This window comes from Nipponia nippon, unplaced genomic scaffold (assembly GCF_047370975.1).
Source record: "Nipponia nippon isolate SJK-2023a ecotype South Korea unplaced genomic scaffold, ASM4737097v1 scaffold_2, whole genome shotgun sequence".
Taxonomy (NCBI): domain Eukaryota; kingdom Metazoa; phylum Chordata; class Aves; order Pelecaniformes; family Threskiornithidae; genus Nipponia; species Nipponia nippon.
The window spans coordinates 30,088,010-30,106,343 of NW_028262336.1; the positions used below are offsets into that span (position 1 = coordinate 30,088,010).

Consider the following 18,334-nt stretch of genomic DNA (forward strand, 5'->3'; position numbering starts at 1 on the left):
AGCCCCGTGGGCTTGTTTTCCACAGCCAGCTTGGGGACGGCGAGCGTGCAAATAGCCGCGCAGCCCCCAGCCCCCGTCATCTCCTCGGCAGCCGGGGTGCTCGCCTCAGCCGGGTCTCGCTCCCCTGCACAGCCTCTGCTGGAAAGCCCCTGCCCTCCCTGAGGAGATCTTGGCTTCTGGCTCGGAAGGGGGGAAATAATGCGGTGGTCCGTCTTCCCTGGTGCTAAGTAGCAGCGTTTTTCGTGTGCAGGGCCCTTTGGGGTTCAGCGTCATCTAGACTGGGGGCATCCTGAGGCGTCAGTCAGGCTGGCCTCAGCAGCCGCGTGTCGATTAAAACTGCGGGTTTGGTGGCAGATGTGAAAAGATCGCTGGCCGTTTTGGAGACGGTCTCTCAAAGGACAAGCGTTGGGAACTGGAGGGGCCTCTTTTCGGCCTGCCTGCCATATCGGGAGGGCCAGGCTGCCCTGCCGCCCGTCCTTGCCAGCCGCCGTGGGAGTCTGCCCAGGAGGAGGTGCAGGGGGCCTGGCTGGCCTCCTCCAGCCTCTCGCTGCAGCTGCCCAACATCTCCCGTAGAAAGCATCGCGTTACTTTTGTGCTGTTCTCAATCTGTATTGACTTCCCAAAGTCACACCAGAATTACTAGTAGGAAGGAAAACTGTAAATTTATGGCTCCTATCTCCATTTTTTCTGATACGAAAAAAATCACCTCAGTTTCCATTTATTGGCATATGCAATAATCATGCATCAAGGTTAAAGACTGGCAAATACATACACATTGAATCTGATACATGGAGAATGAAACCATTGTGTATATAAATATTAATTGCTATAAATACATGCTCAAACACCATAGGGTATCGAGTGTGGTTAAGTGTGAGTATCTTACACTGGGATTTAAAACATTCACAAAATCACGTAATTATTCCCGCAGAGTGATGCTTAATGTACCACTGTGTGTAGTTTACATGCAGACAAAAGAAACCTCCACCAACAGAACTAATAAAACCCACGACGTATATGTGGTGTATGTCTTGTATGCGTTGCTCTCAAGAAATTCTGCAAGCTTCTAATGCATACTTCCATACGGCAAAGCCGTATAAAATTGAAATTGGGAGAATCGGGTCCTTGGTATCTGCTGAAGAAGAACAGGGGAGTTGAACAGGTCACTGTGATATTGGTGCTGTGGATTTCTGCTGTGTGTGTAACTGAGAGGAGGATTTTTTCCCGATTGCAGGAAAATCTCTGCAGTGCTTACTTGGGCACAGACATAAAAGGTCTCTTACGTCAGAATGCTACAGTGGCAAAAGTAACTGAAACTGTAATTTGCAGTGTTAGAAAGCCCATGGATTTATTAATCTCATGGTTTCTTCCCAACAAGGCCAGAATACATACATCCTGAGTTACTGCTGCATGTGTCCGTTTGGAACAGTAACAGCAGCCAACCCCTGCTGTCATGGCAATGTGGAAGTACTGTGTTATTCAGCACATGTTTTACTAGAGGGCAGCAGAGTTAGTGAATTCGCTGAAGATCATTTAGGTTTGATTTTCCCAGATTTTAAAAAGAGGGTTGGTAACATTTAGAAATCAATATATTTGTGTGTGCCAGCTCTATTTTTATTTTTTTTTTTACAGCGCTACCTTGTGCAGGATTAGTGACTAGCCAGTTTGTGAAGGCAAGGTTAGTACTCTTGCACAGACAGTTGGAGCATGGGATTCCTGGGCAGACAATATGAATTGTTTGCCTGTGTCTGTAATACATTCCAGGCATGTAACGTGCTCAGAACACCCCCTCCCTGCCCGCTGCCAAGCTCCAGCTCCAGCTCCTAATCGTTTTGGAACCTGTGATACAATCGTGAGAGGTATCACTAGAAACATTTGTGATTTGGGGAGAAGACTTACAGTTTGTTGCCAAGGTGCTGACAAAGGAAGCAACATCTTTACAACAGCTGATTTAATAGTTCTCTGGTTGAGTTAAATCAAGTTCAGTCCCCAGCCTTCAAACACCCGTGTGCTTAAAGCTGTGCATTTGCAATTGCAAATGGACCCCGTTAATTCAATAGTTACTTCATTGTTCATTTCAGTGGGAAAGCTCACAGTAATGGAGGGTGTGCATGTGTTTAAGTATTCTGAAAAATTAAGTTTTGCTATGAAGCAAAACTGCTCCACCATTGGTTACAGCTATAGAAAAAATCTTTCTTTAAAGTTGCTGAAGAAAATTCATTGGTTCCTCAGAATCTTGATAGCCATTCCCCTCAGTATACATATTTTATCCCAATTCCATGTAATCCTTTGCTGGCAATGCAAGACTGTTAGGACTTGCTATTCCAAAGCCTTTATTGTACTATATAGACGGATCCTGGCCTTAATCATATCTCATTGAATGCAAATCCTGCAGACATGGGCAAGGAGCAGACTTTGGGCTATATAAATAGTCCCGACGTACGTTTTTCAGGGGATGGCAGTCTTTCTCCTGCAACGCATCAGAAAATCGTTTGCTGCATGTCTGCCAGAAGCCTCGCCTCCCTTATCAGACGAGAGTTGTTGGATGGGGCCTTTCTCCTTTCTCATAGGGAAGAACATGAGCAGAGCTTGCCATTATCACAAAAGATGAAGTCAAGTTCCCTGCATTTGGGGAAGTTGCAGGTGTCGGCACACCCAATGTGCAAGAGACAGTCCTTTCCCTGGGAGAAACACCTTTGTGAGCATGGTGCCTCACCTGTCAGGTGGCCTGCTGCCCAGCGCTTCCCCATGATGTATGCCATGGCTTGGCAGAGAACGCAGCTTCCCGGTCATCCTCCAAACACACCTTCGGTTGTGCGCTGAGGTTGGAGGCTGCCTGCGTAGCCCATCCCTGCTTTTGTAAGAGGCTGCGTCACCCAGGCCGAGCAGAGGGTTCCCAGCTCTGACTGAGTACCAGAGGGCAAGGACAACTCAGCACTCCCAGCTTGAGTAACCTGTAACCACCTTGCACCCCTTGAACCTGACAGCAGTGGGCTGTTTCGACAGGGGCACAGCCAGCAGATGGAGGGAAGGGATTGTTTCCCTTGTCCTGGCACTTACTAGACTGCATACAGAGTACTGCAGGCAGTTTTGCTCCCCCCCAGTGCAAGAAGGATACGAATCGGCTGAAGTGGTCCAGTGGAGACCCACCAAGATGGTAGGAGGCTGGCACATGTGATTATGAGAAAAGTGTGAGGGAACTGGGCTTGCTCAGCCTGGAGAAGGGAAGGCTGCGGTTAATCCATGGAAAAAAGTTTCCCCATGAGGACAGGGAGGCGGCGGAGCAGGTTGCCCAATGAGGTTGTGCAGGCCAGAGCCTTGGGGGTTTTGGGGACCTGACTGCAGAAAACCCTGAGCTGCCTAGTCTGATCCCAGAGGTGGCCCTGCTTGGGGCAGGGGGTTGGACTGGAGACCTCCTGAGCTGCCACCTAACCCAAGTGATTCTCCGGGAGGCTCAGGTTCTCCTACAACTGGAGGTACATGGCTGTGTCTTTTTCTGTCTGAGGCACAACCTTAAAACAAAATTCACCTGCAGATTTCAATTCTTAACTTACAATATATGAAAAGAATTTGTACCAATGCTTTCTAAAATGGTTGTTTCACATTTTCTTTGTTCTTTAAGAAAGCATTTACTGAATTAGTCTGTCTTTAAACACCTCCTTGTAGAGTGCTATCACAGTCCAAACGGTCCATCCCATAACAGCTCCTCCTGGCCAAACCAAACAGACTTAAAGAAGTCCCATCTCTCTCTTAGCAGTCTGCCATGCCTCTGACTACTGAATATGTTAAATAATTCAGTAAATGAATGTTACAACATAGCTCTTGTTATCTGAGGTTGAGAAAACATCAGAGTACAGCAGGCTGGGAAAGTGCTCCGTGATACTAGAGACGTTTTCCACACTGTACGACTTCAGCAAAGAATATCCATTGAAAAGCGAGGTATCCAGAAAAGAAATATATACAAGCATTTGCCTGTCTTTGTTGTGCACTGCAAGTGAGTCTTCTTTTTCATTGTTGCTGCTGCTGTAGATGGTTACACTCTGCTCTGGAAGTCGTCCCTTGACCTTGTTTACCCGGAGCTTTCGAAGTCCCCAAATGGCCAAGTATTCTGTTGGGAGAGGAGTGGTGCCACAGAAGGACAGCTTCAAATCCCACACCCTTGTGAAGTTGAGGAGCATCTCCAGCACAGAGGTGTCTGTGAACCAAATGGTCAGGTGGCTATTGTAGGTAGTTTTTTCCATGGTAGAAGGCAGCACCGTTTTGCAGTTGCACATCAAGTTTGCCAGGCAGTAATCACAATCACGGATATCCGCCGAGCAGCTGCAGTTGCGAATTGTGTTTTCCTTAGTGAAAATTAGCGTATGGTTCTTCTGACTTCTCACAAAACTGCCAGTGATGTCTATGCCAAGGAAGCCAGCCAAAACGAGAGCCAGCCAAAAGGAGAAAGCAGAGAAGGCTATTGGCTTCATTAGTACTGGTGCCAAGCCACCAAGCGTCTCCTCCTTTTACTCAGTGAATTATATCACTTGGCTTTACCTACTGAGGAAAAACAATTTCTTTATTATACTAAAGACCACTCAACAGTTAATATTACTTTGCTTTTCCCACTCATTATCTGTCTCATCTATTCAGAACCATATTGCAGTTTTTCAGGTTGCCCTGCATTAGAGGGGAAGCACAGCTACACTGATTCAGAAAAATGAATTGTGACTCATGTTTGGGATTCTTCTTTCACTTCTCTTTTGCTCTAAATGGTTTCATCTGCTTATGGGACAGCTTGGACACCCTCTTCTCTGTCCAGGCTAGACATTACCACCATATCCTTTCCAGGAATGAGATCTTTAGCTTGTGATAGACAGTTGCATGAAAACATGAGCTCATTGCTTAACAGCAGTCAAAAAGTAATTGAATTGTTAAGATGTAATAGCAAAATGATGGGAAAAAAAGAGACGGTGCTGTTGAGCTACTGCATAAATCACTTGTTTGCTGACACTTGCCTGCTGTGTGCAGTTCAGATCCCACCATTTCAGAAAGGATACCACAGGACCGGAGTTCAGAGAAGAGCAACAAGAGTGACGAGATATGGAAGGGCTTCCCTTTAAGTAAGGTGGGACTAGGTAAGGTAGGACTGTAGATGGGAAAAGAGATGGTTGAGACAGGATATGGTGGTGACCTATAACAGCACAAATAACATGGAGATGGTGGGTGAAGATCAGTTTTTCACTGCTTCTTCCAAGAACAAGAGCAAGACATCTCAAATAAAACCGGTAGGGTCACAGCTGGCTTGTTGGTCCTTAGCAAAGGATGTTGGGGGTGCAAAAAGTTTTCACACACTCAAGACAGAACTGGACAAGTTCACTGAGAAGTCCACTGCAGTTATCACATACACAGGCACCACACCTGGCTACAGAAAGCCCTGTGCTGAAAATAGTTGGAGGCAAAGAAAGTAATAGCAATAGGTATCACATGTTCTTGTCCTATTCGAAATCTCTCCTACGCATCTTGTTATGGCTGCACATGGAGATGGCTACTTGACTAGATTGATCTTTAGTCTGACAGATTATGGCCGTTCCTATACAAGACCTATATAGTGTAAATGTACGCAAACTGACTCAAACGTGATTTAATTCTGTATGTACTCCCTGAATTTAGTATGTTGTTTTCTTAAATGAAGGATACAGACATTTTAATGCTTAAATCAAATATTTAATCCATGTTGTGGAACATACCAGAAATACCAATCCAACTGTTGGCTAATGTTTAACTTCAAAGGTCAGACTCATCCAAGCTGTAGCTGTTCTGGTATCATTACTGCTGGATTAATTTGGTTTCCAGTATCTAAGCATCTAATCATGCAGCACAATGAAAATCCTATTACTAAAACTCCACACTGTGCTTATTTTCTCAGCCCTTAACTGTGGCTAACAGTTGTGATAAACCAGAAATCTGTAATATCACCACTGTCTCCAAACTCAATGAAGTTATTTGGATTTATCTGTTTTGGAGGTAATATGTGCAAGAAGATTTCCTAGACAATGTTAACAATATGAGTTTGAACTAAATAACAGAGATTTTCATTGACGACTCAGCACTTCTGCATTTCAAACTCCTGCCTGCGTCAAAAGGGGAGATACTGCTTTTTCTACATGACATGTGAGGACTTCATAGTCATAAAACATTAGAATAAAATACTTTGATGCATCCTCATTAGTTTTAACTCTTGATTCCTTTTCATATTTTTTTTCAGTACCTGAAGAGTGGAGAACCTTTAGTTCTCTACTGTCTTGCAGCCAAGCAAAGAAAGTTCTCTTTCGAGTTTAGCTTAGCTAATAGCATTTGGGCTCCGTCCATCAAAATCCAGACAAATCTTGGCATTCCAGGAAATGTTATCTCCAGAAATACTTGCCATCCTCTTCTGCTCCCTGAAATGCAGGAACGTTCCTATCAATTTAGTTCCCGGTATTTAGTTTCTGTGTGGCTTTGGTGAGTGATATGCAAGCAGTGAAATATATGCTGCAGGTTGTCTGTCTGCGAAGTGTCAAAGTCACCTGCAATGCACCTTTACTTAAGCTACCAATTATCTACAGAAAAACGTGCATTATATGGCTCTTAATCAAATTACTTTGCTGTCTGCACTGGTTAAGGCTTGGAAAAAGGTTGGCTTTAATTTTTAGGGGCAGGGGGAGCTGCCTTGCAAGGAATAAGCGAGTTAAAGCAGAGATAAAACTTAAACCACACTAGCTCGATGACTCCGAGTTTTATCTTTTTGAATTACTACTGCTGTCAAGGCACTGTTAGGAGGGAGGGGGTCACAACTGAGCAAGAGGTTCTTTTCACTAAAAGTCTAGGGAGAGGTCTTTGGCTTGTCTTCTCTAGGAGTGGCTTGGAAGAGTCTGAGTTTCAGTAAGGAAGATAAAGAAGAATGTGAAGGAAAAGTTGCAAACATGGCAGTTGAGGGACAGGACTTTGCCAGGGTAGAAGATGTGGGGAAAAGAAAGAGGATCAAAGAAAACAGGGCCAGGGCCTGAATGTATGCATCTGCAGGATGATGTCTTGTTATTATGAAGCAAAATAGTTGAGATGATCTGAGTTTAATCATTGAAAGGACTGAAACACAGAATTGTTAATGTTTTTTTTTTTAATTTGGTGTGTCAATGTCATGGTGAGCTACACAAAGAATAAACCCTTTGTCTCTCAGGAAGTACTTTTGAAGTTGCAAAAGCTAACAGAGTTATTTTCAAAAATCTTCCTCCTTTGCAGAGATTCTTTATATTTTGGATTGCTTGTGATGCAAAGATGCCTTCAGCAGGGCTCTTGGAGATGCACAAAAGCCCCTTGTTGTAATATTGCCATTAAGCTGAAAGAAAATATAGGCTGATTCTCTTGCCTATTGTGGATCTGTGTTCTTCATCATCTCCAAATTTAGAAAGAACAACAGAGTATCTTCAGAAAACTGGAGAATTTGAGCTGTGGGATACATCTTTCCACCATGCTCTCTCTCTGAGCATTACCCACTCCCCTTAACAGAGATAATTTATCCATTGAGCTCACTAAAATATTTTTAGATGTAACCTATAGAAACCCAAAGAATGCATCAGATCATGCTAAATGTCAAGGATTTCCATACAATTTTCTATGGAAAATTGGTGGGTATGCCTTCTCTTCCCTAATTTTCCAATCAAGCTTAGCTAGACTTCCAATACAATCAGTACGTATTCAGAGACTAAGCAACAGTCTCATCGTATGCATTTAATATGCATGTGTTCAACTAGTTCTGCAGCCTTCTTCCTTGATTATGGCTAGGAGACAGCATTTCAGTGATAAAACAACCCAACAGACTCAGTCTATGTCTTACTCTTCTACTATGCTACCAACTTTGGCAAAAGGAGGCTTATCATATAGTTATGAAGAAAACATCTATGGGTGTTGTTCTACTTAAAACTTTTAAAATCTATAGCTATTTAAGGACTCATCCACCTGACACAACAGATTTTACAACTTGTTTCTATAAGCCATTTGACATTTCCTTACATAACCTAGCATAGCAGGTATAGCAGTCCTGTAAAAATCATATAAGCATTTTTCAGCTTTGCAGTTTGTGCTAGAAGATGGCTGAACTCAAGAAACAAGAATGGTACTTCAAATCTGAACTTGGCAAATTATCTGAATGCTTTTCCCTCACAGATGGGTAACCAAAACCTACCTGCTTTTATGTATCTGTTCTGGTGCAAAGAATAACTCCTTTATCTACAGAAGCTCAAGCTAAGAAGGAGCTGGTCTGCGTTTTATTTCCATATAGTTGTTCAATTCAGCTGTTTTAGACAGTCATTCTTGTCCAACTTTATACCCAATGTTCATCAGTCCTTGCAAGTGGCTGGAGTAATAAAAATGGTAACACATTTTCATACCAGAAGTGATTGAACTTGTTCATTAACCGGTTGCAGTGAGCTGACTGATAAATACATTTTGATTAAAACACAGAATGGCTCGGTAGCCCAAATGTGGTATGCACTATAGGAGTCTTGTGCTATTGCTGAAGGTTTGGTTTAAACTTTTGAGTAGAAGAATCTAGAGCTTTACCAGGCTGCAAGATGACCTCCAGCAGAAGTAGCACCACCTTGGGTTCATCTCTTTGTCCAATCCAGCAAAGAAATAATTTGTCCAAACAGATGGTGGTTTATTCTAACAACACGGTTTCTTCATGGTGGTATTATTTCTAACAACATCCCAAACAACCATGTTTCAAATGAGGCATAGGTGGGATATAATAACATGCCCTTCACCCAACCGCACTGATACTTTTCCTAAGTTGGTCTCATACAGTCAGCTAACAAGTACACAGTGTTTTGAAATTATGCACTGCGATTGCAATGTTTCTTTTTATCAGTTACTCGTCAGTTTTTGTTACAGCTGCAACCTTCAACAAATCCACACCCTGCATAGGTAAATTGGAGGTAAAGCCTACTTTCCTTCCCTTTTTATCTTTACATGGTCCAGTTTTGGAAATGCGATTAAAAGTGGAAAAAACAAGAGGTGAGTTAAACTAGTAGATAAATAGCTGCTGAGTCATACCGCCGACACCGCCTTGCTGTCCAGAGTCACAGTGGCATAAGCATTTAGTGTTTGAGAATGAAGTGAAAAATTAAAACAGTGTATGAGAACAACTCAGTGCCTTGAATAGTAACTAGACTGTATTGCCCCAGAGGTCTTTTCTTATGCCTGCTTTTTCTTATGCCTGGGTAAGCAGTCACCCAAATTCACTGAGCAGTGGTAGAGTACCACTACCCGATGGGAATTCCTGATAGTTGACCCAGTTCTCCTCCAAGCAGCTGACAGCATTTCCGCAGTGGTTACCTGCCAATTACAGCATTAAAACACCTCAGAAAGGTTTTGAAGTGTGGATTTTGGTTTCTATGAATTGAAGAGATAGCTCTTGAGGGGAAGCTCTTGCACCACCCCAAATTGAAGGACTCTTTGCTATAACCAGATCTGTTTAGCTGAATACTTGGAGAACAGTGAGGAAAGGTCAGCTCTAAGCACCAAGAGCAACTCCGTAACAACCAAGTAAGTAAAGCATATCTAGGAGTACCTGGACACAGTACCTAAACCCCAGAGCACAGGCCCAGCAGATGCAGGTGGATGAGGAAGAAACCACAGCAGCCTGTATGGTGGAACAAGGAGGTAGCTGTGGGCGAAGGAGGCAGCTGTAGAGAGAAGAAGGGGGAAAGGTGGTGAGAAAGGGCTTGGAGGAGAGGCAAGTGCAGCCCAGAGATGGGATGGAGGAATGAAGGAGAAGGAAGGAGTAGGAAGCCTTCCTCAACAAATCAGGAAACTCTTTAATCAGGCAGAACATACAGAAAGAGTACAAAACTGAGGTCCTGGGGCAGGTTTTTTGCTAACTTTACAAGCGTGTCTTGACAGAAAGTAAAAGAAAAGGAACAACATTCCTCTAGAAGAGCCATCCGTTCTGCTTCTGCTTTGGCTCCTAATTTGTGTGGTTTATATCCAATGCAATATTTGTTGTTCAGTAATGAGTTGTCCCTTCCATGCAAAAACTGGAGGAAAACTAGATCCCAGCCACTGCCTCAGAGTCCCTCCAGCCTGCAGTGCTGGCCTGGGCAGGGGTAAGGCAGCCACCGCTTTGGAGATGGGATCTCTGCAACAGGGAGAGGAGAAGAGAAGCTGCATGCTCTGCTTAGCAGCAAACAAAAATCTCAGTGATTTTAGGGAAATTTTCCTTGCTTCCAGTAGCAATAACCTGCTTCTGAAAAAACAATTTTGAGTGATGTAAATCTAGCAAATCATTTGTTCATTTTTGCCCTGAGTGGGGGGCCTTTCCAGTGAAAATCGGACTAGACATAGATACCAGCAGAAAATTATTCCAGTTTGATTGCTTCAGCCATGCGTATTTTCAGATGTGTATCCTCTTTCCATCATCGAAACGCCTGTTTTATTACATGTTATCCCAAAAGTTTTCTAGCACAAGATTCCATCCCTGCTCCTTTTTCTTCGCAGGTTTTGATAGCTAAAAGAGATTTTCAATGCTTATTTAGTAATAGTGTCATTTCAGGTTTCTGAATTTGCTTTGATCATTCCACTAATTTTTTTTTTTTTTTTGGCTAATTGCAGATCTGTGTATTAAGAAAACTGCAAAAAAGCAATAAAAACCCTTTGACTGTTGTGTGAGAATGCTACTGTCTCAAGGAAAGTTAATCCTATTCAATGGAAGTCCCAAGCCTATGCAATTAATTTCTTCACAGGGTGCTTTCTTCCATTCTCTATTCAGAAAAAAAACCTAATTAAAACCCCTCATTGATCACTTGTGTTAACATGTGCCTATGTGAAAGTGCTGTATGAAGCAAAGAGGAGCTTAAATCCATATAATCTTGTGCAGCTTGAGTAATGTACACAGGATGAATACCAAAACCACCCAATTTAGATCAAAATAGCATGAAAGGCTGGACAACGCCAAAAGCATTTAGAACTACGAAGCCTGCCTCTTTCTTTTCCTGTTTTCATGCAGGTATGGGAGGGATGTGTAAAAAAATACATTGCATTTCAAAGTGAAGGTGGAAGCAAGGAGGCAAATACAGCAGCTTAACTGGGCTGATCTCACCGTGGCCGATGCATTGCTCGCCTGCTGCGCAGAAACCTCATAAGGGAGGCAGGGGGAAGAGGAGTGCAGAAAAGCTCCCGTTACTCTAAGGAGCAAAGCATGCCCCAGGCTTGCCTTCATCTGTGTACTCTTTTTGGTGATATTTAATACCGGTCTAACCTGTAAAATGTTTGCTGAAAAAGGGGTTTTTAAAGACTGCACAGGGCTACTGTTGGGTGGCTGTGCTGTGTTTGCATCGTGACTAACTGGAGGTTTTAGCCATGCAATTTCTTTGGCATTTGAAAGAGTAAACTGAACTCTTTTTTTTTTTTTTTTTCCCTTAAAGATAATGCTAACAATTTGCTTGAGAGCCTATTGGTTCTTCTGGGAAAAAAAAATTATTGTTAAATTATAACTGAAAAAAATAACATCTCCGGTTTGCAGAGAGGTACGCACGTGAGAAAGGGTGAGGTTAGCTTTTAACATCTACTGAACTAAGCAGGTGTTAAAATACAAGATTACAGGAAAATGTAAAGGGTTATGTAAAATGCAAAGAGTCAGTCCCTTAATAAGTCTAGTCTGAGTCTTCACTGCAGAGTAGCTACATTATCTGACCAGAAAGCCCTAGGGAGGCTCAGGCCTTGAGGGAAACAAAATATTGGATTTGGCCTTTTTACTCTGTGGGAGTTTTAGGAGTTCCCTAAGTGGGCTGATGGCAGAGAGAGAGGTATTTTTTTTCCCGTCTCTGTTCAAACAATTATCATATTTATTTAGTTACTCCACAGATAAATGTAGGAAAATAACTCTGTGATAAAAGCTGATGTTCTACAGACTTCCAGGCTGCAGCGTGATCCGTGCTTGCTGCCAATAACTTGAAAATTGCATTTGCATTTACTTGTGCAGCAAAAGCCTGGGCTGCTGTCATTAGGCTGAGCAGCCAGTGCTGTGCTGTCAAGTGTAGCGGAACAAATTCCTTCCCAGCAATGATAAAAATGCAAGATAAAATAGCTAATTCTGCTGCATTGAACACCACACAGACCCTTGAAAATGTTCCCGTATGAGTATTTTGGTATTCAGGTGTACACAGACTCCAGGACAGACAATTCATCTAAAAACACCTCTGCAAAATCGTCAAGCCTGTCCATCCCATGTAAAGCTTCTGTCCATACCAGAGGCAAATGTCACAGTGGGGACGGTTGTGACATGTAACTGCAGGGAGGCAGCTTAATAAGAGAAAACTCAAGGGAAAGGAGGAAGTCTTGTCCTCCCAAAGAATTGGGAGTGGTGATACCTCCCTTTTTCCCTTGGGTGAAGGTCACCCTCGGCAGGTCACAGCCTGATTATTCCCAACCCTGAGAAAGCAGAAAGGATGCATGTGTAAGGCGTTCATTTTCATGCCCCGCTTCACACATGCAGTCTGCACTTTTCCTAATAAAGAGCGGGGGACCAAGATGAGTGGCAGGATTTGCTTTGCCAGAGCAGACCTGGAGCTATTCCAGCGTGGAGGTGTGCACAGTACATGCTGTCCAGGAAGGCTGACACACACTGATCTGCGTATTCACCTTTGAGTTGCATCAGGATAAGCATTTACATAAATTAAAAGTGAGAAGAAAGTGGTATAAAGCTTTCCTAACTTGTGAGGAGATCACTGTTCTGCACAGCTTTACAAAGCAGCGGCAGATCAAATATACCTTACCCACTCGAGCACCACAGGCAGGATTTGTCATTACACCTGTGTAACGGGATTGAAATCAGTGGTATAAATCTGATCTAATGAAATGGAAAATCAGAATTTTATTTCTAGCAGTGCCATTATGGCAGCGTGTCTCCATCCTGCCTGCTAGTACAACCTATGACTACAAGTCCCAGTTTTCTATCCAGTGGTTATGAAGTGCTTTAAGAGTCTCAGAGGGAAGGCGTTATAGAAAAATAAGTTTCTTCCTGTTGCTATCTAACCAGGCAGCTATTCCAGTCTGTTGACTGATATTTCTCTGCAGTGCCTTCTGCAGCTTTCAAATAACGGAAGCACTGGCGGCTTGAACTCTTGTCCTGATGCTTATGAGAGAGCCCTGTACCAAAAGGTGTCAGGAATACAAAATCATGCCCTGGCTTTGTGTTAAAGAGAAGCCCCAGAGTACACAGTTATATGTTACCCTGTGAAAAGATCTTACTTCTACTCTAAATTATAGATTAGTACTTTTCAATAACTTCCTCGTTCCCTTCTTGAACAACCTAGCTTTTTGCCTTTTTGTAAAAGAGAAGCCTTAGCAAACACAATTTCCTTCAGTACTGGTGCTGACTCTGAATGCACTGAATGTATGTAAATGAAAATGTTAGGGGGGTTGTGCTTCCTGTGATTTAAAGTCTGAGTATTCAAAAAAAAAAAGTGTATACACATGCATAAAGCATGAATTTGTATGCTCACGAATGCACAAGTGCATCACGTTTTCATACAACAAGTACTTTTGTAATTGTAAGGTATGCACAATCAAATCCCTGTTTGTTCATCTGTCCTCAGAAAGGGACACCTTCTGGGAAATCAGGTGTCCCAAGGATGGGGGGTCAGCAGTGCCTGAAAACCAGAGTTATCCTTGGTGGCTCAAGCTGAGCATTTGAACACTGAGGTGCTAAAATTAATTTTAATCCCACTTTTTAAAATTCTCATTTTTTTTTATGTCAAACCAACTACTCCCTGGAGCAAGGTTACTTACACCGAGTGAACTTTAGGAAAGAAAGCTTGACTGCACCTTTTTGTTATTATTTCCCAGTGCCCTTTCTAACTTGACCCAGACAAAAGTTCAAGTTAAGCATTACACTAAATTAAAGATTTGCCAAGCCCAAAACATAATGCTTACTTCATGAATGAAAATGGTATAAAGAGCATATGTTAACACTTTATTTTCTATTGTTCCAACCCTAAGTTAAGAAAAAAAGATGTGAGAGGAGAAAACTGCATGATAGAAAGCTGTTATGAAATGTTAATGGTCACTAAGCAGCTGGAGACTGAAACTCTGGAGTAGGACCTCCTGGCGCCGGCTATCTCGGCTCCCGTTCACTCACTCGCGTAGTGGATGTTGTCATTGCCATTGAGACTCCAACTATATAGAGACGATGTATTTACTTTGTTTTGTCCTTACTGTATCACTGGCGTGATTTATAAATTAAATGGCAGAATAAAACACAGGTCTAAACCACAGGTAAATTAAATGGCAGAATAAAACACAGGTCCTAGCTGCTCTTACCCTGATACTCCTCTTCCAGTGTCTTCTCAAGGCAGTTTTAACTGAATAAAATGACTCAACTTCTGTCAGCTGGAATAATTCCCACAAACGCTTCTGTCACCTTTAAAGATTTGCCTAAAGAAGTATTTGCAAAATGGAGGAAAATCATTCCACCTTTCTTTGTGGTTATTATTCAGAGAGCTATTAATCATTACCTAAGGCATACAGGTAGAGCATATAAACAATTGCAACATATGAAAGACAAACTTTGCAGAATCTGTTATTTCACCGTGATTACAAAACAACAAATCTGAAAAGAAAATACCTGCCAGGAACAGAGTTGCTGGCAAGGAAATAATTGTGCTGGAAGAGAAACGGCTTCATTCATAAAAATACAAGCTATTAAACGTTCCTCTGTTATTTTTACACACACACACACACACACACACACACACACACACACACACACACACTTTTAGACCTGAAACAAAGACAGCGACTTATTCTTTCTCCGGATGCCGGCGGATGGGTCCGTCACCGCCCGGCTTGCCGCTTGGCCAAGCTTGCCGCGGCAGGGATGCTCGGCTGCGGCTGGGAGCGGGGTCAGCCGGCGGGGCCGGCGGCAGTGCCTCCTCTCCCACTCGCTGCTGCTCTTTTATGTTTTCGCGGGCTGGCAACCCATGCCGTTCCCCTGACAACCGGGGGAGCGGGCCAAGGTCTACCCCGGTCATTAACGCCACCGCAGCAGGACACCCACCTGTCTTTATCATCTCTGCTCCTACACCGTCGGGTGTGCCATCCTACACGAAGGGCTGGCCTCAAAATGCTTAGAGGTGACCGACGGCCTCCCTGCTTGCTGTAGGAGGGGAGCCGGGGTGCAGCCAAGCAGTGGGAGCTGGTGACCCGTGTTCGCAGGGGGATGGCCAACCTGGTGCCGAGGGAGGGAGACGGGATCTCTGGCATGCTGTGCTCCCCTCCCAGCACTTCGTTGGTCCTCCACGTGGGGAGCCCCGTGACTGTCCCCATGGGACATATTCTGCTCTGCCTGCTTTCTGGGGCTTTGTGTGCAGGTTTAAAACAAGAAAAACCCAGGTCTGGTTTGAAAGCCTGCTCATCCAACTGGAAGGAGTAACTGGAAATTTTCAGTCACAACTTATCAGAGGCACAACGTGGCTCTCAACCACGGCTCAAATGCTGTGGATGCTTCTCCATCATCCAGCATGGAAAACAACATCTTTGTGGCATGTTTTACAGCACTGTTACCGCAGGAGAGTACCTACCAAAAGCTAAAATCTCTGCAGCTAGCCTGGTACTAACTAGTCTGAATAACCAGTGGGATTAGTTGTAAGGACAGGCCAGTCATAAGCAGGTTCACAAGGAAATGCAGTAGGAGCATCCCCCAAAAAAAACATGAGGCAACATGCTGCGGCGGCAAAGGTACTCTGGCAGGGCACCAGTGGGGAACGAAGAGTAAAAATTGTTGTGATTCAAATGAAAGGATATTTGCTGCTTTTTCAAAAACAATGCCTCGCCTTTACATACCCAGGAGCCCTCTGGGAACTGCTGATGCTGTTACCTCAGTAAGGGCATTTGGCCAAAGCCAGGGGTTAGAGTGTCATTTAGGTCCAATTCAGAGAAGTATTTGGGCATTTTATTGTCACTGAAACCACTGGTAGTTAGACACTAAAATGCTGCTGTGATTCAAGCCCTACCTACTTATTTATGAGATGTATTGCATATGCAAATGTAAAGGAAAAAATCCAACTAATTATACTATAGATATTTCAAGTAAGTTGTCTAATTTGTGAATTTGGGATCTGTGACTGTACATTTTTTTTCTGGAAGAGCTGGTGTGTGAGAGACTTCAGTCCCCCCCCTTTATTCAGAATTGAAGGAGCAGTATTTCACTCTCTGCCCATCAGAAGTCCATTCAGATGCCTGAATTCCCAAGATGCCCATTCAGCTCCTGACGGAGAGGTGCTCTGGGGAAACCTGTTTTGTAATAAATACATGGGCTGTCCACCAGGCAAATATGAGGAGCGCATAGGATCTGTTCACTAGACTACTTCTGTGTTGTTAAAGTTACACAATAAGAGACACTTTGCCGTACTTATATCACATGTAAAGTAGTGGCGTGTTTGACTCTGTATACACGTATCAGAAAGTCTGTTGTATTTCAGGATAAACTCCACTTTAAACCCATTTTGCCCTTCTTGGATATATCTAATAGGGGAAGATCTTCATTCCCTCTTTGCTTCAAACCATCCTTCGCTTTATGTTTTCCTTTAGGGCTAACACAAAGTACCTTTATTTCTGGTAATTTCAGTCTTCCTTTGGGTCCATTGGGTGTTGTCAAGTAATCTAAGAAAGGGTCTGGCTGGCAGCCAGCTCAGTAGCCCAGCTGTGGAAACTGAGAAAACGCGGGTTTGACACCTGTGTGCACCTCCACTCCAAGGACCTGTTACCAACAGGTTTGGGGCAACTCTGAATGAACATCCTCAAAAGAGAACATTATTTGCCCTTGTCATTCAACAGCACAAAACATGAGAAAAGGGTAAACCAATAAAGAGTCTTCCCTTAACCAGATTGTAATCTTTTCTTGCAAAATATTATCATCTGGCACAAGCAATACAGAAGAAAATGATAGGTTGTTAAGGCTGGCTCATCCTTCCTTTGTGCAGGGCTGAGCTGTCCCTGGGGCAAATGGGGAGTTTGAAGCTGAGTGACTGCCAGCTTCTTGCTCCTCCACCTTGACCCACCACATTGCTTGCTTATGTTGCTACTGCCGTGTTATGGCACAAGGAAGGAAAGGTCCTTCTATTGACGTGCCTCACTGTGAAAATATAAGATGCTGTCAATTGTAAAAACATGGTTTATTAAAAGTTATTAGATTTTCCTCATGCCTATTGTTTGTTGCTTTCATGTGCACTACAAAATGTGCATGCCATTCATGCTAACTGAAATACAGTTATTTTTTTCTGCTCTAGTGGTTTCTAAAGAAGTTTTGTATTGCAATGCCCAAGAGTTTGATGTTCAAGAAAAACAAGATGAGGCCCACAGTCTTACAAGTGATTTCATCTTGCTGCTGAGAACTTGTGGACAATGTGTTTATTAGACATCACTTGCACGGAGGTTGATGTTGCATTATAGGTGGGAGCAATGGGAAGCTCCAGTCAGGACTCATTGTCTCTCACACACTTGTGTCTGCATGCATGATTTTTGACATTTTGAAAAAGCTTGCTCGTCTTCTTCACACACAACTATGCAGGCGATTAGGTACAGAGCCAGCTTTTGCATCCCCAGCTCTTCAGCCGTTACCGCTCAGGAGGGTACTGTCAGGTAGGCAGTTTCACAGAATCCCAGAGTCACTGAGCTGGAAGGGCCCTCAGAAGATCTCTGGTCAAACCTCTTGCCCAGAGCAGGGCCTGCTCTGGCATCAGACCAGATTAGGTCTTGAAAACCTCCAAGGATGGAGCCTGCACAACCCCTCTGGGGAGCCTGTTCCAGTGTTTGAGAATTTTTTTCTCTTATATCAAGTTGGGTCCTCCTGTATTTCCCACTGTCTCTTGCTTTCCCATTGTGCACCTCAGTAACAAGTCTAGCTCTATCTTTTTGATGACTTCCCAGTAGATATGGGGAGGTGGCTATTAGGTCCCCCCACAGCCTTCTTTTCTCAAGGCTGAAGAAGCCCCATTCCCTCTGTCTCTCCTCATAGGACAAGTGCTCCAGCCTTGACCATTCTGGTGGCCCTCTCCTGACCTTGCTGCAGTTTATTGATGTCTTTCTTGGACAGCGAATCCCAAAACCTACAAGCATTACTCCAGATGCAGTCTAACAAGTGCTAAATCCCTTCCCTTGATCTGCTGGCTGTGCTTCTGTTCAAACAGCCCAGGATGCTGCTGGCCCTCTCTGCTGCTGGGGCAGGCTGCTAGCCCATGCTCAACTTGCTGTCAGCCCAGAACCTCAGGGCCTTTTCTGCAGAGCTGTCCCCAACCAGTCAGTCTCCAGCCCTTACCAT

General features: G+C 43.6%; 1 protein-coding gene across 4 annotated transcripts; it reads right to left on the bottom strand.

Moving 5' to 3' along the window:
- Positions 1-702: 702 nt before the first annotated feature.
- EPCIP (exosomal polycystin 1 interacting protein) lies at positions 703-15,196 on the bottom strand. 4 transcript variants are annotated; one of them, XM_087757713.1, is made up of 3 exons: positions 15,074-15,122; positions 14,338-14,451; positions 703-4,539 (listed from the first exon to the last, which is right to left on the bottom strand). In XM_087757713.1, the coding sequence occupies exon 3, from the start codon at positions 4,467-4,469 to the stop codon at positions 3,795-3,797; it is 675 nt and encodes a 224-aa protein (XP_087613839.1). In that variant the 5' UTR covers positions 4,470-4,539; positions 14,338-14,451; positions 15,074-15,122; the 3' UTR covers positions 703-3,794. The 4 variants fall into 4 exon arrangements, with proteins under 4 accessions (XP_087613839.1, XP_087613838.1, XP_087613840.1 ...); XM_087757712.1 differs by lacking the exon at positions 15,074-15,122 and adding an exon at positions 14,798-14,907; XM_087757714.1 differs by lacking the exon at positions 14,338-14,451 and having other exon boundaries at positions 15,074-15,196.
- Positions 15,197-18,334: the final 3,138 nt, after the last annotated feature.